At 43.8% G+C, this 25329-nt stretch overlaps 1 protein-coding gene across 10 annotated transcripts in view; it reads left to right on the top strand.

Annotated features, from left to right (window-relative positions):
* Positions 1 to 24372, top strand: part of MTA3 (metastasis associated 1 family member 3) — a 193920-nt gene extending 169548 nt beyond the window's left edge. For 3 of the 10 annotated variants that reach the window (XM_033175884.1, XM_033175882.1, XM_033175889.1), the window contains exons 17-18: positions 5543 to 5648; positions 20793 to 24372. In XM_033175884.1, coding sequence (XP_033031775.1) covers positions 5543 to 5648; position 20793 — 107 coding nt within the window. In that variant the 3' untranslated portion in view covers positions 20794 to 24372. Of the gene's footprint in view, positions 1 to 5542; positions 5649 to 10814; positions 10863 to 18850; positions 18919 to 19609; positions 19684 to 20792 lie in introns of all 10 variants that reach the window. The other 7 variants (XM_033175888.1, XM_033175887.1, XR_004428356.1 and 4 more) reach the window with 6 other exon arrangements.
* Positions 24373 to 25329: the final 957 nt, after the last annotated feature.

Raw genomic sequence — 25329 nt, 5'->3', positions numbered from 1 at the left:
AAACAAGGATAATTTGACTCCTTATTTTCCAATTTGGATGACTTTATTTTTTTTCTTGTTTTATTGCTGTAGCTAGGACTTCCAGTACTATGTTAAATAACAGTGGTGGAAGAGGGCATCCTTGTCTTGTTTTAAATCTTAGAGGAAAGGTTTCAGTTTTTCCCTGTTCAGTATGATACTAGCTATGGATCTGTTATATATGGCTTTTATTGTGTTGAAGTATGTTCCTTGTATTCCTGGTTTTTTGAGGATTTTTATCATGAAGAGATGTTGAATTTTATCAAATGCTTTTCAGCCTCAATTAAAATAATCATATGGTTTTTGTCTTTCAGTTGATGTGGTATGTTACACTGATTGATTTGTGATTGATTTGCATGCTTGCATTCCTGGGATAAATCCCACTTCGTCATGATGGATAAACTTGTTAAATGTATTGTTGAATTCAGTTTGCTAGTATTTTGTTGAGGCTTTTTGCATCAGTGTTCATCAGGACATTGACTTGTAGCTTTTTTTGATATGTCTTTTTCTGGTTTTGCTATCTGGCCTTTGCTGGTACTGGCCTTGCAGAATGAATTTGGAAATATTACTTTCTCCTTTATTTTGTGGAGTAGTTTCAGTGGGATAGGTTTTAGTTCTTCTTTAAATGTTTTATAAAATTCAGCAGTGAAGCCATAGGGTCCTGGCATTTTTTTCTTTGCTGGGAGAGTTTTTATTATGGCCTTGATCTCATTACTTGTTATTAGTCTGTTCAGGTTTTGGATTTCTTAATGATTCAGTCTTGGTAGGTTGTATGTGTCTAGAAATGTATCCATTTCTTCTAGCTTTTCCAATTTGTTGGCATTTAATTGCTTATGATAGTCTCTAATGATCCTCTGAATTTCTGTGGTATCAGCTGTAATGTCTCCTTTTTCATCTCTGATTTTATTTGTGTCTTCTCTCTTTTTCTCTTAGTCTGGTTAAAGGTTTATTGATTTTGTTTATAATTTCAAAAAATCACCTTTTTGTTCTATTGACCTTTTGTATTGTTTCGTTCATTTTGATTTAACTTATTTCTGCTCTGATCTTTATTATTTCCTTTCTTCTACTAATTTTGGATTTAGTTTGCTCTTGCTTTCCTAGTTCTTTAAGATGCACTGGTTAGGTTATATGAAGTGTTTCTACTTTTTTGATGTAGGCTTGTATTAGTCTGTTTTCACACTACTGATAAAGATATATCCGAGACTGGGAAGAAAAAGAGGTTTAATTGGACTTACAGTTCCATATGGCTGGGGAGGTCTCAGAATCATGGCGGGAGGCCAAAGGCACTTCTTACATGGTGGCAGCAAGAGAAAATGAGGAAGAAGCAAAAGCAGAAACCCCTAATAAACCCATCAGATCTTGTGAGACTTATTCACTATCATGAGAATAGCACAGGAAAGACGGGCCCCCATGATTCAAATACCTCTCTCTGGGTCCCTCCCAGAACACGTGGGAATTCTGGGAGATACAATTCAAGTTGAGATTTGGGTGGGGACACAGCCAAATAATATCAAGGTTCTTTTTGCTATAAACTTTCCTCTTAGTTTACCTTTGCTATATCCCGTAGGTTGTGGTATGTTGTATTTCCATTATCATTTGTTTTGAGAAATTTTAAAATTCCCTTCTTAATGTTTTCATTGACCCACTGGTCATTCAGGAGCATATTGTGTTTTTGCTTGTTTTTGTTATTGTTGTTGTTTTGTAGAGACAGGGTCTCACTATGTTGCCCAGGCTGGTCTTGAACTCCTGGGCTGAAGCAATCCTCCTGACTCAGGTTTCCCAAAGTACTGGGACTACAGGTATGAGTCATTGCACCTGGCCTAGGAGCATATTGTTTAATTTCCATGTGTTTGTATAGTTTCCAAAATTCTTGTCGTTATTGAGTTCTACTTTTATTTTATTGTCATCAGAGAAGATACTTGATATAATTTGATTTTATATAAAATTTTAAAGATTGTTTTTGTGGCCTAACATATGGTCTGTCATATGATCCACGTGCTAAGGATAAGAATATGTATTCTTAGGCTGGGCACGGTGGCTCAAGCCTGTAATCCCAGCACTTTGGGAGGCTGAGACGGACGGATCACGAGGTCAGGAGATCAAGACCATCCTGGCTAACATGGTGAAACCCTGTCTCTACTAAAAAATACAAAAAAACTAGCTGGGTGAGGTGGCGGGCGCCTGTAGTCCCAGCTACTCAGGAGGCTGAGGCAGGAGAATAGCGTAAACCCAGGAGGCAGAGCTTGCAATGAGCTGAGATCTGACCACTGCACTCCAGACTAGGCGGCAGAGTGAGACTCCGTCTCAAAAAAAAAAAAAAAAAAAAAAAAAGAATATGTATTCTTTAGCCTTTGGATGAAATGTTCTGTAAATATTTATTAGGTTAGTTTGGTCTACAGTGCAGATTAAGTCCTAGGTTTCTTCACTGACTTTCTGTCTGGATGATGTGTTCATTGCTGAAAGTGAGGTGTTGAAGTCTCCAGCTATTATTGTTTTGTGGTCTCTCTTTCTCTCTCTTTCTCTCTGTAGTGCAAATAATATTTGCTGTATATATCTGGGTGCTCCAGTGCTTGGTGCATATATATTTATAATTGTTATTCCCTCTTACCGAATTGACCCCTTTATCATTATAAAAATGACCTTCTTTGTCTCTTTTGGTAATTTTTGTCTTTAAATCTATTTTGTCTGATGTAGGTATAGCTACTCCTGCTCTTTTTTGGTTTCCATTTGCATGGAATATATATATTTTTTCCACTCCTTTGCTTTGATTCTTTGTGTATCTTTATAGGTAAAGTGTGTTTCTTGTAGGCAACAGATCATGGGACCTTGTTTTTATTTTTATTTTTATTTTTGTTGTTGTTTTTAATCCATTCAACCACTCTGTGTCTTTTGGTTGGAGAGTTTAATCCATTTACATTCAGTGTTATTGTTGATAAGTAATGACTTAATTCTGCCATTTTGTTATTTGTTTTCTGGTTAGTTTGTGGTCTTCTCTTCCTTTGTCCTTCCTGTCTTCCTTTTAGTGAAGGTGATTTTCTCTGGTGTTATGTTTTAACTTCCTGCTTTTTATTTTTTGTCTATCAGTTGTATGTTTTTTTTTCCTCTGGTGTTATGTTTTAATTTTCTGCTTTTTATTTTTGTGTATCTGTTGCATGTTTTTTGATTTCTGGTTACCATAAGGCTTGCAAAAATATCTTATAACCTGTTATTTTAAACTGATGCCAACTTCACACTGATTGTATAAACAAACAAACAATTAGGCAAAGAGAAAACTAATGGAAACTCTCTGCACTTTAACTTCATCCCCTGCTTTTTAACTTTTTGTTGTTTCTATTTATATCTTATTATACTACCTATGTCTTGAAAAGTTATTGTAATTATTGTTTTTGATAGCTTCATATTTTAGTCTTTCTAGTCAAGATATGAGTAGTTTACAGACAATTACACTGTTACAATATTGTATGTTTTTCTGTGTGCTTACTATTACCAGTAAGCTTTGTACCTTCAGATCATTTCTTATTGCTCATTAATGTCTTTTTCTTTCAGATTGAAGAACTCCCTTTAGTGTTTCTTGTAGGACAGGTCTAGTGTTGACGAAATTCTTTAGCTTTTGTTTGTCTGGGAAAAATCTTTATTTCTCCTTCATGCTTGAAGGATATTTTTGCTGGATATACTCTTCTAAGATAAAAGTTTTTTTTTTTTTCTTTTAGCACTTTAAACATATTGTGACACTTTCTTCTGGCCTGTAAGGTTTACACTAAGAAGTCTGCTGCCAGATATATTGGATCTCCTTTGTATGATATTTGTTCCTTTTCTCTTGCTACTTTTAGGATCTTTTTAAAATCCTTGACCTTTGGAGTTTGATTATTAAATGTCTTGAGGTAGTCTTCTTTGGGTTAAATGTGCTTGATGTCCTATAACCTCCTTGTACTTAAATATTGATATCTTTCTCTAGGTTTGAGAAGTTTTCTGTTATTCCTTTGAATAATCTTTCTACTTCAGTCTGTCCCTCTACTTCCTCTTTAAGAACAATAACTTCTAGATTTGCCCCTTTGAGGCTTTTTTCTAGATCTTTTAAGTGTGCTTCATTGCTTTTTATTCTTTTTTCTCTTGTCTCCTCTGACTGTGTATTTCAAATAGCCTGTCTTCAAGCTCACTAATTCTTTCTTCTGCTTGATCAATTCATTAAGAGACTCAGATGTATTCTTCAGTATGTCAATTGCATTTTTTGCTCCAGAATTTCTGCTTGATTCTTTTTAATTATTTCAATCTCTTTCTTAATTTTATCTGATGGGATTCTTTTAAATTATTTCAACATCTTTCTTAATTTTATTCTATTATTGAATTCTGTTTTGCCTCCTCAAAACAGCTATTTTGAATTCTCTGTCTGAAAGGACACATATCTCTGTCTCTCTGGGATTGGTCACTGGTGTCTTATTTCGTTTGTTTGGTGAGGTCACGTTTTCATGGGTGGTCTTGATGTTTGTGGATATACTTCAGTGTCTGGGCATTGAAGAGTTAGGTATTTGTTGTAATCTTCACAGTTTGGGCTTGTTTGTCCCCATCCTTCTTGGGAAGGCTTTCCAACGGTTAGAAGGGATTTGGGTGTTGTGATCTAAGTCTTTGGTCATTGCAGCCATACCTGCATTAGGGGGCACCTCCAGCCCAGTCATGCTGTGTCTCTTGCCTTGGTTGTCTTGGGTAAGATCTGGGAGAATTCCCTGGATTACTAGGTGGAGACTCTTCTTTTACTTTCACTCAAACAAATGGACACTCTGTCTCTGTGCTGAGCTGCCTGGAGCTGGAGAAAGGATGATGACACAAGCACTCCTATGGCCACTATCACTGGGACTGCTCTGTGTCAGACCTGAAGCCAATATAGCACTGGGGCTCACCCAAGGCCTATGGTGATCACTGCCTGGCTACCTCCTGTGTTCACTCAAGGCCCAAGGACTCTCCAATCAGCAGGTGGTAAATCCAGCCAGATGTCTTCCCTTCAGGGCAGTGAGTTCACTGTGGCCCCAAGTAGGTCCAGAGATGCCAACTGGGAGCCACGGCCTGGAGTCAGGAACCTTAGGAATCTACCTGGTGTTCTACCCCAGTGGGCCAAGCCGGTACCCAAGTTGTAAAACAAAGTCTTCTTATTCCTCTCTCTCCTTTCCTCAAGCAGAAAGAGTCTCTCCTCATAGCCATCCAGCTGGGAATGTGCTGGGTCACAACTGAAGCCAGCATATCTCTGAGTCTCATCCAAGCACATAGCAAGTACTGCCTGGATACCACTGCTGATTATTCAGGGCACAAGGGCTTTTTAGTCAGCAGCTGGTGAATCCTGCCAGGACTAGGTCCTTCCCTTCAAGGCAGTGGGTTTTCTTCCTGCTTGGAGTGTGTTTTCAAATGTCATCTGGGAGATAGGGCCTAGAATGGGGGCCTCACGGCTGTGCCTGGTGCCCCATACTACTGTGGCTGAGCCGGTATCCAAGTTGCAAGAGAAAGTCCTCTTCACTCTATCCTTTTCTCTCCTAAGCAGGAGGAAGGAGTCTCTGCAAGAGCTGCGAGCTGTGCTGCCTGAGGTTGGGGGAAGTGTGGTGCAAGCATTCTCTTAACAGCCCCGGCTGGTATCTCACTAGATGGTATGCTCCCCAAGTCCACTGGCTCCAAAACCAGCACAGCACCAGGATTTGCCCAGGAATTGCAGTCCCTGTGGCCTAGACTGCCTTTCAAGTTTATTTAGGAACCCAGAGCACTGTAACCCACAGTGGAAGGGCTTGCCAGAACTCAGGTTCTGACTGCTGGGATGAGCTATTCCCTTCTGGCTAGGGCTGGCCTAAATGCTCCTTCTGTGGGCACTGGCTGAGTTCTGCCTCGTATTGCTTTCCACTGTGTCAGGGCAGCACTGAGTTCCAATGCAAAGCTTCACAATCACTGTGTTCTCCCTCCCTCCTCCCTTCCCTCTTCAATGCCTGTTTTCTTAGTATGATGTTAAAATCAGGTACTGTGATCATTTACCTGTTTTTGGCTCTTATGAAAGTGCGTTTTTGTGTAGTTCTTCAATTTGGTGTTCCTTCAGCAGGGACAATTGCTGAAGGCTTCTGTTTGATCATCTTGCTCTACCTCCCTCTTTTCATGTACTTTATATCACTTGGTTTTCCAAACACTTTATGAGGTAAATGTTACAACCTACATTTTAGGAGTGGAAAAAATAGAAGCTCAAGAAGTTTAAAGAATTTGCCCAAAGTCACATTGCTAGAAAGTAGCAGAAATGGAATCTAAACTCCAAATGTAGTGTTTTTTCCACTGGATGAATACAGGCCCAGATTTGTATATCGAGTACAGCATTTACAGGCATACCTCAGAGATACTGTGAGTTCAGTTCAAGACCACTGCAATAAAGCTAATATCACAATAAAGCAAGTCACATGTGCATATAAAGTTATGTTGGCTGGGTGTGATGGCACATATCTCTAATACCAACACTTTGGGAGGCCAAGATGTACAGATTGCTTGAGCCCAGGAGTTTGAGATTAGCCTGGGCAACATGCTGAAACCTTGTCCCTACAAAAAATACAGAAATTAGCCGATCATGGTGACATGTGCCTGTAGTTCCAGCTACTTGGGAGGCTGAGGTGGGAGAGTCGATTGAGACTGGGAGGTCGGAGCTGCAGTGAGCCAAGATCACACCACTGTACCCAAGCCTGGGCAACAGAGTGAGACCTTGTCTCAAAACAAACAAACAAGCAAGCAATGGTTGTATTTACACTCTACTATAGTCTATTAAGTCTGCAATAGCATTATGTATAAAATAACAATGTATATACCTTAATTAAAAAAATACTTTGTTGCTAAAAAAAAAAAAAAGCTAATGATCATCTAAGCCTTTGGGAGTTGTAATCTTTTTGCTGCTGGGAAGTCTTGCCTCAGTGTTGATGGCCACTGTTGATCAGGATGGTGGTTGCTGAAGCTTAGGGTGGCTGTGACAATTTCTTAAAATAAGACCACATTGACAGTTGCCACATCAAATGGACTCTTCCTTTCAAGAAATATTTCTCTGTGGCTCTTTGATAGTATTTTACCTACAGTAGAACTTCTTTCAAAATTAGAGTCAATTCTCTCAAACTCTGCTACTGCTTTACCAACTAAGTTTATGTAATATTCTAAATCCTTTATTTTCATCTCAACAATGTTCACAGCATGTTCACCAGGAGTAGTTTCCCTCTCACGACACAACTTCCGTTGTTCATCCATAAGAAGCAACTACTCATCTGTTCAAGTTTGATCATGAGATTGTAGCAATTCAACCACATCTTCAGGTGCCACTTCTCATTCTAATTCTCCTGCTGTGTCCACCATATCTGCAGTTACATCCTCCACTGAAGTCCTGAACCTTTCAAAGTTATCCATGAGGGTTGGAATCAATTTCTTCTAAACTGTTAGTATTGATATTTTGACCTCCTCCCATGAATTTCTGATGTTCTAATGGCATCTATAAAGGCAAGTCCTTTCTAGCAGGTTTTCAGTTGACTTTGCCCAGATCCATCAGAGGAATCACTATGGCAGGCATAGCCTTACAAAAGGTATTTCCTAAATAAGACTTGAAAGTTAAACTTACTCCTTGGCTGGGCATGGTGGTTTACACCTGTATTCCCAGCACTTTGGGAGGCCAAGACAGGTGGATCGCTTGAGTCCAGGAGTTCAAGACCCGCTGGGACAACATAGGGAAACCCTGTCTCTACAAAAAATACAAAAATTTGCCAGTCGTGGTAGCACATGGCCTGTAATGCCAGCTACTCGGGAGGCTGAGGTGGGAAGATCACTTGAGCCCAGGAGATCGAGGCTACAGTGAGCCATGTCACTGCACTCCAGCCTGGATAACAAAGCAGGACTCTATCTTGAATAAATGAATGAAGGAATGAATCCATTCATTCATCCATCTGTTCATCCATCCCAGAATGGATGATAGATGTTGTGCTAGCAGACATGAAAACAACATTCATCTCCTTGTACATCTCCATCAGAGCTCTTGGGTGACCAGGTGCCTTGTTAATGAGCAGCCATATTTTGATTTTTTTTCCTAAGCAGTAGGTCTCAACAGCAAGGTTAAAATATTCAGTAAACCGTGCTGTAAACAGAGGTGCCATCATTCAGGCTTTGTTGTTCTATTTATAAAGCATAGGCAGAATAGATTAAGCATAATTCTTAAGGGCTCTATGATTTTTGGAATAGTAAATGAGCACTGGCTTCAACTTATAAAGTCATCAACTGCATTAGCCTCTAACGAGAGAGTCAGTAGGTCCTTTGAAGCTTTGAAGGCATTGGCTTCTCCTCTCTAGCTATGAAAGTCCTAGATGGCATCTTCTTCCAATATAAGGCTGTTTTGTCTACATTGAAAATCTGTTGTTTAGCGTAGCTGCCTTCATCAGTGATCTTAGCTAGATCTGGATAACTTGCTGCAGCTTCTACATCAGCACTTGCTGCTTTACTTGCACTTTTATGTTTATGGTGATGGCTTTTTTCCTTAAACCCCATGTACCAACCTCTGCTAGCTTCAAACTTTTTTTCTCCAGCTTCCTCACCTCTCTCAGTCTTCATAGAATTGAAGAGAGTTAGGGTCCTGCTCTGGATTAGGCTTTGGGTTAAGGGAATGTTGTTGCTGGTTTGATCTTATATTCAGGCCACTTTCTCCTTATCAGCAGTAAGATTGTTTCACTTTGGTATCATTAATGTGTTCACTGGAGTAGCACTCTTATATTTCCTTCAAGAACTTTTCCAAGTTGCATTCACCCCTTGGTTAACTGTTTGGTGCAAGAGGCCTGGCTTGCAACCTCTCTTGGCTTTCAATACGCCTTCCTCATGAAGGCTCATCATTTCTGGCTTTTGATTTAAAGTGAGAGATGTGCGACCCTTCTTTTCGCTTGAACACTTACAAGCCATTGTAGGGTTATTTACTGGCTTAATTTGGATATTGTCGTGTCTCAGAGAATAGAGATGCTCAAGGAGAGGGAAAAAGACAGGGAAAGGACAGTCACTGGAGCAGTCAGAGGACACATAGCATTTACTTTTTTATTTAAAAAAAGTTTTTTCAGAGCTCCCCTCAAGAAAGCACACACACATTTATTGATTAAGTTTCCTGTCTTATATGGGCGTGGCTTGTGGCCCAAAACAATTACAATAGTGACATCAAAGATCACTGATTACAGATCAACATAACAGATATAATAAAGAAAAAGCTTGAAGTATTGTAAGAATTACCAAAATGTGACAGAGAGACATTAAGTGAGCATGTGCTGCTGGAAAAATGGTATCAGTAGACTTGTTCAATGCAGAGTTGCCACAAAGCTTCAATTTTTAAAAAAGCACAGAATCTGTAAAGCTCAATAAAGCAAAGCTTAATAAAACTACATATTCCTGTACATAGGAGATGTTCATATTTTCTTTATATAGGAAATGGGTATATGTTTGTGAATGTATAGAGAAATATAGTGGGGCATTTTTCTTTGCTCAGACCATAAAGCCATCACTTGCTTTCTTTCTTTATTTTTGATGTGGAGACTCGCCCTGTTTCCCAGGCTGGAGTGCGGTGGTGCGATCTCAGCTCACTGCAACCTTTGCCTCCTGTTTCAAGCGATTCTCCTGCCTCAGCCTCCAGAGTAGCTGGGATTACAGGCATCCATCACCACAAAAATACAGCTAATTTTTGTATTTTTAGTAGAGATGGCCTTTAACCATGTTGGCCAGGTGTGTCTCAAATCCTGACCTTAGGTGATCTGCCTGCCTGAGCCTCCCAAAGTGCTAGGATTACAGGCATGAGTCACTGTGCCTGGCTGAAGCCATCACTTTTTAATAAAACCCCTTCACCATCATTTTCTGCCTATGTAAAGCTCGTCTGCTGATATACCAAATATGAAAGTTGGGGGGTATAGGAACTATATTTTTCTGGAAGTTGGGGCATAGGGGCTATATTATTAGTGTTAGAGAGAGAACGGAAAAAAAGAAAGAAGAGAAAATTCACAGAATCACCTAAAGGTGAAATGTATTTAAATCGAATTATATCCTTTCCCAGCATAGTCTCTGACTCATAGTAGGTATTCATCAAGTGTTAAGATTCTATCTCTGCCTTAAAGAATAGCTTCTATTAAAGTTTTATTTGGAAAATTTCTAAGATATCAACCATTTTTATAGTCCTGAGAGCTGTATATAAATAATATTTCAGTACCTTCCTTATAACTATATTTATTTCTTACCTAAAAGTATGATTTTCAAAATATGACTTATGGATTTGCTTGAAGGTAGATGGTTATATTCCAATGGATATTTGTACATTAGAGGGCCCCAGTATCTATAAAGAGGAACTGCCCTTGGATTAAGTTATTTTGAGGAGCATTAAAGGCAGGAATTTAGGTTGATAGGAAAGACTCACTTAGCTCCCTGTGGGCTCCTCTATCAGAGACCCTATAGTAGAGGAGATAGAACATCCTGACCTTGAGACAGTAGAATCTTACTCAGAGTGAAGGCTGAATCAGAAAGAATCCTGGAGAGAAGAAAGGCAGATGGACTGTACAGGCCTCTCATCCTCTCCTGACCCTTAAGAAGATGCCCTTGGTTCTTCCCACAGTGACAGCTACTTGAGCTTTGTTCAGTCTGCAGATCTTCCATTCCAATGCACAGGGACAAGGCGATTGTCTGCTATCTCAGTCTTTATCAGATGGGGACCTTGAGAAAGACTTCTTCTGAAGTGATAGAGACCATCGGTTGGAGGTGTTCTTAACCTTTTTCCAAGATGACATGGCTTTTGGTTCCAGGGGTACTGAAGCAGGACTCATCATGTCAGCAACAGGCTCAGAAGAGAGGTGAGTTTTCAGTGTGACAGAGTCAAGGCATCTGAGCCAAGGAAAGTGATGAATTGTACAATAAAGCCCTTCTGAATTTGCTGTCCTCTGGCTTCTTTCCCCTAGGGCATGTGAGTACACTGTAGATCTGTTTATATTTCTTATTTATTTTCTGCATTGAGTATACCATTTTTGAGACTTCCATGAAGAGGGTATCTAATGTAGATCCCTCTGTAAGTACAATATTATGATCTGGAGTGTGAAGATTGTCCTTCTGACGACTTGAGTCTGAAATCAGTGATTCAACAATTCTAACTGTTGGCATCCCAACCCTGGGAAATGGGTGGTGGTGAGAGCCATTGTACCAGTGAGTGAGCTCTGGGAATGCATCTGCTGTCTTCACAAATTCCAATAAAAATAGACTGCCAGGGACAGCTGATGGCACTCTTAGGCATGCTTAGGCCCAGGCTGCCTTCTGTCAAAAACTCATGCCATTTCAAAAGACTGCAGTTTTTAAAAGATCTTTTAAAACATTGTCTCTGGAAGAACTCACGTGTCCCTAAACTAACCTCTGCTCTCCTCGTCTCAAAGGGTAGTGTCATAACCTGGTTAAATATATTTTTAAAACCTTTAAGATTCAAAAAAATATTTGATAAAGGACTATTATGCCCCCAGGGTTACTGAATGGGAAGCAATATAGCAGAGTACCTTATGTATTGAGAGGGTTTTGGGACTATTGAAGCATTGTCTGAGGGCAGAAGATGATCTCTCCACCTCTGAAGCCATGAGGAAGACAGATCCAATTGTATTAGGCATAAGTAGTCAACAACTTGGTGTTTTAGAATATTCTAGAAGGATGCCAAATTAGCCACCCCTGGGACCATTCCTGGGTTTACTAATATCACAGCTTCTCCCAGAGAGTACTTCTATCATGTCTCTGAGGGAAGCACTAGTGTGTGACTCCCTAAGAGGCTTGGACTTGAGACCCTCTCAGCAGTATGGAGGTCCTAGAAGAGTGATAGCAGTCCATGGTTCACTGCCTCCTCAATAATTGTCTCTGTTTACCTGCAGGTAAACTAACTAACCTGACCCTCTGTTCCCCTTGCCCCATTCTCAGTGACCCATAGAAGGTGACCTCTGAGAAAGAAAGTGTAGCTCTGACTTGAGAGCTAGGTCTTACATGTTTTGGGAGGAGGAGTAGAGGTTTGCGAAAAAAAAAGGGAAGGAGACAGCAGAGGGAGGGGATTAGGTATCTGAGAAGAGGATTTGACTTAGAAGAGGTTTGACTCATCCCTCAAAAGAGCGGGCACAACTGTCTGAGAAAGCCCTTGGGATATCAGTACGGTAATGTCTCTTGACACCCTAGGGAAGTAAAGAAAAACCCCAGAAACCATTGATTTAGGCATCCCCCTCAGCAATCTGTTTGAGTCCTCTTGAAGAAGTGAGGAGAAGCTTTGTGAATCTGCAGAGCCCCCAGGGCAATGGAAGTGGAAGAATTTGTCACAGTCTAGTTGAGTTGGAAACCTCCACTGGTTCATTTAAAGCTTCTCAGCCCTGCTCACTGTTATTTTATTTCACTGTTTTCTCTTTTCCCTTTCAAATGACTGAGCACTCTTTAAGCTCAGAAAACATCTGAGTTATAATCTATGCATTTTCCTCTATCAGCCAGATATTTATTTTTATCAGCAACTATTTACATATAAATGAATATGAAAAGTGATGATATATAAATGAGTATGAAAAGTGATTAATCTGAAACCAAGGTGCAGACTTGAAGTTAACTTTGTTAGATGGAGATTCCCAAAGAAGAGACCTAAGAAGACCCTTTCTGTAATGTTCTGATTCCAGCTTAACTGAGTGAGCCCCTCTAGGACAGGCAGTGAGCAAGACCAAGAATAAGTGTTTGGGAAAATAGGGCTGACCACATTTAAGTCATCTGGGACTGAACATTCAGCAGGAAAAAAAGGGTAGGATATTGTTTGGACCTCCTGGACTGGCCCTCTGATTTTCTTATTGTTTCTCTCTAGCCTATCATCTCTGTCTTTTTATTCTACTTTCTAGGAGACTTTCTCAACCTTTTTTAAAAATAGTTTTTAAAATTTATTTTACAGAGATGGGGGTAGGGGATCTCACTGTGTTGCCCAAGCTGGTCTCAATTTCCCAGCCTTAAGCCATTCTCCTGCCTTGGCCTCCCAAAGTACTGGGATTACAGATGTGAGCCACTGCACCCAGCTGAGGCTTTCTTAACTTTATATGCCAACCAGATGTATCTGTTTATCCCTTTAGTTTGTCAACTTTTGCTTCATGTATTGAAAAATTCTGTTATTGGGTATATTTATATATAGGATTTTTATGTCCTTTTGAAATGGTCCTCTTTATCTCTGTTAATACTCCTTGTCTTGAAATCTTTGTCTGATTTTAATACGGTGACACCAGTTTTCTCTATTTTTTCGTGGCTTTTAGGTTTTTTAACAAACTTTTTTCTGGTTTTATTAAACTTCAAATAGAATGATTCTTACAGCATCTCTAAAGGCAGCAGATGTTGTTAGAGCACAGATTTAAAAAATCCTATTGAGGGGAAAAACACACTCAGAGCAGTTGCTTATTTTTCTGTCCTCTCACTGAACAACAATTGACACAGAAGACTTCTGTGACCAAATGTGTGGGGATTTTTCCCCACACACCAAGCAAGCAATCAGTTTTGCAGCAGTCATAAACTAGGTATCCTCCAATTCAATTCTGACACTGTCTACCTGGAGAGTGTCAGAACCTATAGACTGAGGGCTCGCCCAGTCCCATAAGACTGCCACCTGACTTCCAGTGCCGGTCACAAGCCCCAGGCTGTTTTTCCTGATTCTGACCGTCTGGCTATAAATCAGGAATTCTACAACTCCCTCCTTGGGTTCGATTAATGTGCTAGAGTAGATCCTAGAACAGGAGACACATGTTTACCCATCTATTATGAAGGATATTATGACAAATACAGATGCAGAGATGCACAGGGCGAGGCATGTGAGAAGGGGTATGCACCTTCCATGCCCTCTCCAGGCACGCCACCCTTCCAGAATCTCCACACATTCGGCTCTCCAGCAGCTCTCCAAACTCTGCCCACTTGGGCCTTTTATGGAGACTTCATTGGATAGACACGATTAACAACCATGTAGAAATGCGATTGGACAAAAATGGTATGACCTAATACAAATGGACTGAGTGGGGACATGCAGCAAGTCTTGTCTGTTCAGGTTCTTCTTCTTCTTTTTTTTTTTTTTTTTTGAGATGGAGTCTTACTCTCTCACTTAGGCTGGAGTGCAGTGGCGTGATCTCAGGTGACTGCAACCTCTGTCTCCCGGGTTCAAGCGATTCTCCCGTCAGCCTCCCGTGTAGCTAGGACCACAGGTGCATGCCACCATGCCCAGCTAATTTTTGTATTTTTCGTAGAGACGGAATCTCACCGTGTTGGCCAGGCTGGTCTGAAACTCCTGACCTCAGGTGATCTGCCTGCGTCAGCCTCCTAAAGGGCTGGGATTACAGGCATGAGCCACTGCACCTGGCCTTCTATTCAAATTCTTCTTGATCTCTCTGTGTAGCATTCCTTCCTCTGGGGGGGCAGGATCCCTTCTGAAATGAGGGTCTTTTGACCAACATAAGACAAGGTAGGTCAGAGCTCCAAGACAGAAAGGCACGGGGGTGGGGGTGTGGAAGACTAGCATATGTTTTTGGTTTCTAAGGTCTGCCTTGGGGAGAAAAAGGAGCAGGTGAAAGGGGGGCAGGAGAAGGTCAAGGAGAGAGATTCTGCTTTCTGAGGCCTGCTCTTGAAGCTTTGAGGGGCCCCAACAGTCTAACAAGCACAAGGGAAATTCCTGGCTGATAACTCCCATAGTGCTTGTTACACTGTTGGGGCACTTAAAGCCTCAAGAGCAGGCCTCAGAAAACAGAATCTCTCTCTTTGACCAACATGTAACCAGTTATTATGTAACTCCCACAGAGCTTGTTTATATCCCACCTACAAAGCCATTTTTCATTACCATTTTAATAGCTTTATTAAGATATCATTGTCATTTGGTAAACTGTATATTATAAAATAAACAATAAGTTTTGAAGTATATACAGCAGGAAACCATCACCACAATCAAAATAATAAACTTAATCATCACCCTCAACAGTTTTCTTGCACCCCATTATATCCTCCCACCTGCCCTCCCCATCTCCCCCACCTCACCCCCAGGTGACCACTGATGTGTTTTTTTCCACTATAAGTTCATTTACATTTTCTAGAATTAGGTTTTGTTTTGTTTTGTTTTTTTGAGACGGAGTCTCCCTCTGTCGCCAGGCTGGAGTGAAGTGGCACGATTGGCTCGCTGCAAGCTCTGCCTCCCAGGTTCAAGCGATTCCCCTGCCTTGGCCTCTTGAGCATCTGGGACTACAGGTGTGTGCCACCACACCCAGCCACTTTTTTGTTGTTGTTGTATTTTAGTAGAGACGGGGTTTCACCGTGTTGACCAGGATGGTCTCCATCTCCTGACCTCGTGATCCACCTGCCTCGGTCTCCCAAAGTGCTGGGATTACAGGCGTGAGCCACCGTGCCCAGCCTGTTTTCTAGGATTATATATAAATGCAGTCATACAGTGTGTACTCTGTCATTTTGGATGATTTTTAGAGTTCTATCATCAAGTTGACTGATTACTTCTTCTACAGTATCAAAGCTGCTATTAGTCCCATCCAACACATTTTTCATTTTAGATTTTGTATTTTTCAATTTTCAGATTTCCACTTAGTTATTTTATACTTCTAAAATTCCCCACCTTGTCACCCATCATACTCGTCTTTTTCTATAGATTCTTTAGCATATTTATAGTAAATATTTTAAGTCCATATCTACTAATTCTAACATCTGAATTATCCATTAATCTAGGGACTGTTTTTTCTTTTGATTATGGGTTGCATTTTCTTGTTTCTCATGTCTAATCTGTTTTTTTTTTTTTTTTTTTTTTAATTGAGACAGAGTTTCGCTCTTGTTGCCCAGGCTGGAATGCAATAGCGCAGTCTCAGCTCACTGCAGCCTCTGCCTCCCAGGTTCAAGCGATTTTCCAGCCTTGCCTCCTGAGTAGCTGGGATTACAGGAATGCACCACCATGCCTGGCTAATTTTGTGTTTTTAGTAGAGATGGGGTCTCACCATGTTGGCCAGGCTGGTCTCGAACTCTTGACCTCAGGTGATCCACCCACCTCGGCCTCCCAAAGTGCTGGGATTACAGGCATGAGCCACTGCACCTGGCTATGTCCAATCATTTTTAAATGCATACTGGGTCAGTGTGAATGATGAGTTATAAAGACTCAGGATTCTGTTATTTTCCTTTGCAGGGTGGTAAATTTTGTTCTAGAAAGGACTTACATTGGTGGATCACTTTGATTCTGTGGAGTTTGGTTTAAAGCTTTACTAAGCCTCACCTATTTCAATTTTGTCCTTATTCCCATGGGATATCAGTGGAAAGACCAAGTTGTTCACCAGGCCCCTTTAACTTCGCAGAATTTGAACTCCAAATTCTGTCTTCGCAGCACTGGACAGCTCCTGAAGTCACTGCTCGGCTCTTTGAGCCTTCTAGCTGATGTTTTCCGTTGGACTCCTGGGAATCTCACCCTGTACTTACATAGTTCAGAAATAAGCAAGTAATGTGAGGGGAGTTTGTATGTAGATTTGAGGGCTCCCCCTTCTGTGTCTCCTTCCTCTGTAAGATCTCTTCCCTCAGTTTCCAGCTGCATTGGCTGCTTGAAACTCTGACTTCTGATTCCTCAGCCTAGTAGACTGTAGCTTTCTGCCTGAAATATATTCATCTCGTACTGCATGAACGTGCTCACAGGCAAAGACACTTAAGAGTGGCTCTCACCTTGTCTTACTTTTTCTTACCTTGTCTCACTTTTTTCTAGGTTCATAGCCCCTCCAATTTTTACCTGATTTTGGTTGCTCTCTAGTGCTTTCAAACAGTTGTTCTTTTTTAAAAAATTTATTATGTTGTATTTTTGAGACAGAGTCTCGCTCTGTCACCCTGCTGGAGTGCAGTGGCATGATCTCGGCTCACTGCAACCTCTGCCTCCTGGGTTCAAACAATTCTCCTGCCTCAGCCTCCCAAGTAGCTAGAATTTTGGGTGGCCATCACCATGCCTGGCTGATTTTTGTATTTTTAGTAGAGACGGGGTTTCGTCGTGTTAGCCAGGCTGGTCTTGAACTCCTGACCTCAAGTGATCCTCCCACCTCATCCTCCCAAAGTGCTGGGATTACAGGCGTGAGTCACCACACCTGGCCTCAAACAGTTGTTCTTTATATTTTGTCCAGAGTTTATCACTGTTACTGGCTGGAGGGTTAGGCAAATAGCCTACCATGATAGGAAGCAGAACTCCTCAATCCTTCCATGTGCTTCCCCCTCCTGTTTCTCTCAGTTAAGAAAAAATAACATACTATTTATGCTTCATGGATACTGTATCTTTTCTTCTCTGAGGATATTAATGATAGTGGCTTTTTATTTTTATTTTATTTATTTATTTTGAAATGGAGTCTCACTCTGTCACCAGGCTGGAGTGCAGTGGCACAATCTTGGCTCACTGCAGCCTCCACCTCCTGGGTTCAAGTGATTCTCTGGCCTCAGCCTCCTGAGTAGCTGAGATTACAGGCATGTGCCACCACACCTAACTAATTTTTGTATTTTTAGTAGAGACAGGGTTTCACTATGTTGGCCAGGCTGGTCTTGATTTCTTGAGCTCATGATCTGCCTGCCTTGGCCTCCCAAAGTGCTGGGATTATAGGCGTGAGCCACCGCGCCCAGCCGTGTTTTTTGTTTTTTAAGTTTTCTTCTCTATACTTCTTCTCTCTGTTTCTTCCAATTTGTATTCTTCTGTTGATTATTTGTTGTTTGGTCTCTAACACTTGTGTTAGAGGGTTTTTTTTTTTTTTCCCCTAGTGACCTTTGTTGTCAAATAATGTTTAAAAGTAGGAGACTAAAAATCAGAGTGAAACCTCTGCGCCTGTTCTTGGCAGAACCTGTAGTGTACTGTAGGGTGATCAGGTTGGCCTGGTGTTTGGACCATAAATGTCAGTTTCTTTAGGTATTTTATCATGGGCTTGTCAGATTCCCCAGAGAAGTTTCTTCCTATCTGTTCCCCAGAGGATAAAGGTTTGTTACCTGCATTCTGAGAGCTTCATGGGAAGAAGACTGGAGGCTCACCATTAAGTGGACATAGGTTCACTTGATCTCTCTCTGTTAGAATTGTAGCCTTGGCCTTAGCTGTGCATGGTACCTAGTGCCCCCTAGGCCTGAAACTTGTTTTTGTCCTCTTCAGAGAATAAATGTCCCGACTGGTGGGACATAGCCAGTTGCCTGGTGGTGTGGAGTCGGGAGAGCTTCTTGGGATCCAGCTGCTTCTCAAAGAGCCTTTAGCTCCTCTTCCTTGCTTCAGTCCCCTCCCCCACTTCCAGAGGTACCTGGTATCATTTCATGAGCCCTTTGGGGTTCTCTGGACAAATTGGGTCCTCAGCCTTCCACATTGAAACTTCAAGTCTGTCTGTCTTGAGTGCATAGTCTGTTTTCACTCATTTATCTGCTTTCTAGTCTCTAAAATTCTGATGATGGTTTCTTCTCTGATTTTGAGAAGGGAAGGAAACTAACTCAGAAGCCAGCAACTAGCTGGCTAGGCTGTTTTCACTGGACTGGTTGATTCAAGTGCAGAATCTCCGAGTCCATGGACTTCAAGTACTTCTGAGTAGTCAAACCATTAGGGAAAATTTTGCAACAACAACAACAAAAAAAACCAAATAAGTGCCTGTCAGTCAGGGTGAGTACATACCAAAGTGGCAAATATAGGTTAACACATTTGAGAATAAATAAACAAAAAGAGAAATGATTTGGGCTACATCATGGTCTAGGAAGGAGACTGAGACTTGATACAGACCTGTCCTGGGGCTCTCTGCCTGTGCTACTGTGCTGAGTGTCTGTATCTGGCTCTTGTTCCTGCTTCAAGGAAATGCAGAGGATCTGGGGAAGCTTTGAGCGGAGGATAGTGAAGTGATAACCTTATAAGGGCAGGTGGTAAGTACTGGGATTCTTCAGCGTAGAATACAGAGAGGTGGCCTGTCTCAATTGAAAACTGTGGCCAGGGTGGAGAAGGCAGATTGGAGCCTGGGCACCAGAACCTGAGATGCTAGGAGAAGAGGGTTGTCTCTGAAACTGCAGCAGGCAAGATTGGCACAAATAAAAGCACAATTTTCCATGGCGGGCTAGAAACTTGGGAAACTATTAAAAGCAGCTCTTTTGATAGGTGATTTAATTCCATAAGGGTTTAGACAGATGAATGACAGAGCTCCTGCTCCACTAAATACAAAAAGAGAGAGTAGCTCCTGGGAGACGCTGACACATACATAACCTTCCATTTAGACACTGAGGAGGTCAGGATGCTCTTACTGGGCTGTTAGCAGAACACTAGGCTGGATGGAGAATGAGCAGCTTGGTGTAGTAGGAAAAACTTGACCCAAATTAAGATATAAATTCAAATCTTGACTCCTCAGCTTACTTACTACGACCTTGAGCAAGTTCTTAACCTCTCTGACACTCCCAAGATTCTGCTGAAAGTTAAATAAGACAGTTACATAACCTACAGTGTGTTCAATAAAGCAAGGTTAGCCTGATTCCTAAACTGAATTTATCTGGGCCTTTATTTAACACATATTTGCTGAGCTCATATCAAATACCAAGTTGGGTATATATATCTTCCCTATCCTAGAAAAGCTCATGAAGTGAAAGCACAGCTCTGCTCCATCCTGCAGCCCTTCCTCGGCATGCCCTGAGGCTGTGAAGGTGAGCATTGCTGGGTCATTTCCTGGCTGCAGGGTGGTGTGCCTGGGGCAGAGAATATCTGAGCATCTTACCTCTTCTCAGCAAACAACCCCACTTCCCTCCTAGCCACTTTCCTAATAACTAAGTAAAAGCTTTCACAACTTTCTGAGTAATACAACACGGTGGTGATGTGGTTTGCAGGCCACTTCTGCTTTTTCATTTACTCGTTTCTACTGTAGTCTCCAGATGGTCAGAGTTGAAGGTTTTCAGGGAAGTGGAGGGGGTGGGAGTGAGGGGCATAGGAATAGTTCCTGACACTGTGGGAGAGTGAGGTTCACTCCCCTCCTACAAGAAATGTGTTCATAGCCTCTGGGTGCCCACATCATTATGATTAATTATGATGAGCTCAGATGAGATCGTGCCTCCTCCCAGCCAACTGTGTTCCCCATTCCTTAGTATCCGTCAGGGAAGTTCCATGAGTCTCGTCTCTTGCCTGGTGTACTGTAGCACCTTTCCAGTGACCACTAAACCCGCCTATTCAAAACCCAGCTTTTAAGATCTTTCCATCCTTCGGTATCAATTATATATTTTATTAGCCTTAATTAAACTTTCCCTTTGATCCAGCGTTAAACTACGTTGTGAGCCTGTTTTTTTTTTTTTTTTTTTTTTTTTTCAGACAAGGTCTTGCTCTGTCGCCTGGGCTGGAGTGCAGTGGTGCGATCACAGCTCACTGCAGCCTTGGCTTTGTGAGCTCAAGCATTCCTCCCACCTCAGCCTCCGGAGTAGCTGGGACTACTGGTCAGTAGCTGACCTCCTGAGTAGCTGGCATGCACCACCACACCTAGCTAATTTTTTATTTTTATTTTTGTAGAGACAGAGTGTTGCTATGTTGTCCAGACTGTCTTGAACTTCTGGCCTCAAGCCATCCACCAGCCTCGGCCTCCCAAAGTGCTGGGATTATGGGTGTGAGCCACCACACCTGGCCTAGTCATGAGATTTTCTTTGACCTACTGCTGAACCTCCTTTCCCTGAAGGTTGTGATGCTGGGAGGGCTGAGTCCATCCTCCCTTTCATCTTGCCTCCACCATCAGGACTTGTTTAACCTTCACCCTGTTTCTTCCCTTTTCTAGAACTCACGTGCTGTGTGTCAGACTGAGCTTTCCCTGATTCATTCTACAATCCAAGACTTGCTGCACTGTCCTGCTGATGTTCACAGTCGTGCCTGGGAAGGAGGCAGCCCCACTCCCAGTACATTTCAGTGGGAGACCTCTGCGTGCATCCATGGAGACGCAATGGGGCGGGAAAGAACTGTGGGAGTGCACGTTCCAAATCCTGTGTCTCCACGTGTGGATCAGCAGCACTTCGCTTTCTTGTCAGAGACCTCGCTGTTACAGAGCAAGACCTGCTGAGAAGTGGGGCTGAGGGAACCCCTCCACCTCCTCCCTTCGGCAGCGCCCTGCGCCCCTCCCAGCAACAGCGGCTACTTGGCAGTGGGGCTGCTGCGAGCTCAGAGCCGCTGTCACCCTGCATGTGTCCGCTTAGCTCGGTCTTATGCTGTATAGTTACTAAATATGTACAGGAGGGCCATGGCATCTTTCTGAATGGATTTTTCTTAAGAAATGTGCCAGTGTTTATGAGGTTCATGGTATTTCCCTGTCCTTGCTGTTACCGTCACTCAGCTTTTTCTCCATAGGCTTCATACTTTTTTTTTTTTTTTGAAATGGGGGAATCTGCTGTTTGCCCCTGGCATTCCTATATGTGACCCTCCCTCCTACTCCTCCAAGGAACAGAGTTGCCAGAGGTTCTGACAAAAGATAAGTCTGTAAACTCATCATCTGTGTTTTGTAGTTGGAGAGAAGCTGGTGTTCTGCCCGGCTCTGCTTGGTCCCAGACGGCTCCAGCAAGAGCAGGTGTTAAAAGCGCCAAGCGTGTGTATCACTGTGACAAGCCGTTTGCTTACTGCCCTGTTCCCTTGCAGCCAAACCAGCTGATGAAGAACTGCTGCCAGGTGGGTCCTTCAGCAGGCCGCAAATGACCTAGTTTCATTTTAAGCAGATAGACTCTGGCCTAGGGGTGTGGAGTGAGAGAACTGTGTGTGTAGGTATGAGTCTGTATGGCCAACCCCATGACCCCACCCCTCCAGCCCAACATCCTGTGAGCACATGTGACCTAGGCCCCAGGGACCTGTCTGCTCTTCTGGCTTGGACTCTTGGCGTTTCCTACCTGCCCTCGGCACCAGCCCTCGGTGGCATCACAGTTGGCCACTCAGCTGCTCTGTGCTGGCAACTGCAAGGATAGGAATAGCTCAGCACCCGATGAGCTCCCTGGGCAGATGTAAGGCTGGCAACTCCCCTGCCCTCTGTTTGCAGGCATAGGCCATGGGGCACAGGGTCACAGTCCCATGAAAGACAGCTGGAGTCTGACCTCCCAGCCATCTCTGGGGTTACTGGGAGACAGCTGGATAGCAGATATGAGAGGCCCAGATAGCCAAGTTGTTGCAAGACAGTGGCTACAATTGAATTGACCCCCTGGGAAGAACGAGGTAACACAGTAAGGATAATGATGCTCTAGATGTCTGTGTCCTCGGAGGCTGGGCTCCGCTTGGCAGAGAGAGCGTGGTGTGTGAGGTGGAGGGCGGCTTTGCAGACATCTCAGCTTCTTTTCTGAGGAGGAGTTGGTTCTCATCTTATAAGGGCTTCTGCAAGGGCGATCATGGGACGTTTCTACCGCCACCCACTCTTGGAGCTGTACTGGATCTTGGCTTGGGGCCCTGAGGGTGGGGACTGTGTCAGAAGCATTTGGTGAGATGGTTGGAGGTGGCAGGCAGGTGTTCTCAGGGTTCCCTGACGGGTCCCTTCAGCAGAGACCTGGGAGGAGGTCTTTGCTCTTCAAGTGCCGCATCAGGTGGGATGTTTCTTCCCGAAAGAGAAAGACACAGGAAAGTTGTCTGTCTGTGCCCTGCTCTGGATTTATCGTCGTACTTGGACCCAGAAGGGGAAATGCTTCCCTCACCCTTTCACTTTCTTTCTGAACCCCTGTTGAGTGATGACTGCAGATTCTGGAAACAGCTACCCATGACTCAGCTGCCAGCTTCATTTTCTCTGCCTTTTGGGAGAGGCCCTCTCACCCAGGCCCAAGAGATTTGGAGACAGGAGTCAGGCCAGGTCTGAAGCAGGAGAAGGGAGGCCCCTCCTGTCTACCCAGTTGAAATTTGGCTTTGGGAAAAGCACAGCTTGTTCGAGCTACATGTGCCAAGCAGGCTCTTCCTTCCTCTTGTAAGTAAGGTTCATGGTTCTGCAGTCCCATCATCCCAGGAGGGTTATATTGACTGAGACTTCAAGCTCTCCCTTTGTCTCTGGAAACTGCCCCCTGGTTCTGACAGAATCCCCCAGGCAATGGAGGAAGGATGCCAAGGCGCCTCTAGGCCATGCCTTTGCTGTTGGAAGCATTTGGTGCTGAGAGGGTTTCCCAACCACTTCCTCCCTTTCTGGGGCCACGGTGTCGCTGCTGTGTGTCAGTGGCATGTCACTGTGGTTCAGTGAGCACATGGGTGGACGTGCAGAGACTGTCTGCTCAGCCCCCAGCAGACATGCCCCTGGGGTGAGGACACAGGCTCTGCAGGGCGTCTCCCCCTCTGGCTCAGTCACCGCCTGCCCACCCTTCACTTCTTAAAGGTGCACAGGAGAGGAGGGCCAGCTGGAGGGTGTTGTCGGAAGGTCTCAGCCTGCCCTTCACAATTCCCCTTGTGCACAGCCCAGTTTCCATTGCTCAGGGCCCACCCAGGAAAATGGATTTCAAATGGGGATTTTCATCCAGAGATTTGTTTAACACAAAACAAGAAAAGCTGAGAGGCAAAAGAGGGGAGTGAGGGGCAACCCAGAGGTGGGAACAGCAACAGCAAGCTGCCCCCATCCTGAAACTGGCTGGGCACCATGGGAGGACGCATCACCAGAGCCTGGGGCCAAGGCCACTGGGGGACCTGCCATACCGCGGACCTGTCTGGTGGGAGCTGGAGCCTTGAGAAGCCACAGTTCTTGTCAGAAACATTTCCCCAGGCAGAGAGAGGGGGCCCCAGCTTCTCCCCTCCTCTTGGCCTCCAGAGTCCTGCAAGTGCCTCACCATAGTGAAACCCAGTTGGAAGCAGCTGCCCTGGGAGCCTGGGACAGGCAACCCACCAGGTCAGTCCCCTGCCACTCAGAGCAGAGCAGAACAGTGGGCTGAGGGCAAGCAGGTGGGGCTGTGCGTGGCCTCAGTGCACTCGGTGTCATGTCTGAGCCTGGTGTTCATGCCCCACTGCTGTCCTAAGTCCCTGGCGAGGGGAGGCGGAGGAGCTGCCCCGTGGGTGTTTGGAGATTCTGTTTTACTCTGCCATGGAGGAAATAGTTTTGGGGAGGGAGGGGGAAGCCTTTATTCTTTACTGTTGTCCCTGTTTTCCTTTGGGGGAATTTACCCAGTTAGCAGCCCCTCCTCACCATTCCCCCCAGGAAGGCCATGTCCCAGTTTTCTGTCCACCCCTTCTGTTCCTCTGCACCGTGTCTCTGATTTTCCCTGCCAGGGAAGCTAACCCAGAGCACGCACCCATGCTCATGAGTGTTTCCCCAGGATAATTCGTTCTGAGCATGATACCACAGTGTGGACTGTCTGTCTGTAAGAAGATGCCATCTACTAACTAATTTGTATTGTGTTTCCAATAAATTCCTGGAAATTTTGCCTGGTTTTATGCTGTTCTTTACTAGGATGGTGACTCAGGTGTAAGACTGTGTGTGTACCCCTAGGTCCAGCATCAGGTGGTCCTTGTTTCAGAACCTTGAGCTCCGAGGGCCCGGAGGAGGTAATAGGCCAGGCCAGTTGGTCTGCTGTGCCCCAGCTGCACTGAGACTCTCAGAGGCCTTTCCCCAGGGTCTACATCTTCTTCTGCTGTCTCATAAGCCACATCCTAGGGACATGGAAGTTTCACGAGGCCAGGTCATCCCAGTAGGAGGCCTTTAATCCTGTGCCCCTAGGCCTGGAGGTATGAGGTGCAATAGGCAGCCTTTTTCTTGTGAACTACCCTGCAGTGTGACTCATGCCGTGCTGTGGCCAGTGCTGGGTTGTGGGGCTGGGTGCTGGGGTGTTCAGGTGGTGCACTGAGGAAGGCTGCTGTGCCTCAGCATAGGGTTTGCTGTTTGGCTGGCTGACTGTGTAGACTGTCTCAGCTGCTGTGCCAAGGTCGTTATGGGGGTAGGGGGTGAAGTTTGGCTCCCTTGGGACCCCTCCAGCCTGTGTTTGTGAAGTACATATATTTGTGACTCTTGTTTACTGGGCTTTCTGAAATATTTTCTTAAAAGGAGACACTAAGCTTATTTTTTTCTTTTTCTTTTTCTTTTTTTCAGACATGGTCTTGCTCTGTCACCCAGACTGGAGTGCAGTGGTGTGATCTCAACTCACTGCAACCTCCACCTTCTGGGTTTAAGCGATTCTCATGTCTCAGCTTCCCAAGTCACTGGGGCTGTGGGCGCACGTCACCATGCCTGGCTAATTTTTGTACTTTTAGTGGAGATGGGGGTTTCACCATGTTGGCCAGGCTGGTCTCGAACTCCTGACCTCAGGTTATTTGCCCTCCTTGGCCTCCCAAAGTGCTGGGATTACAGGCATGAGCCACTGCGCCTGGCCTTCTTAGTGTTTGTT

Source organism: Trachypithecus francoisi, unplaced genomic scaffold, assembly GCF_009764315.1.
Source record: "Trachypithecus francoisi isolate TF-2019V2 unplaced genomic scaffold, Tfra_2.0 Lachesis_group17, whole genome shotgun sequence".
NCBI lineage: Eukaryota > Metazoa > Chordata > Mammalia > Primates > Cercopithecidae > Trachypithecus > Trachypithecus francoisi.
This window is presented reverse-complemented; position numbering and strand designations above follow the sequence as displayed.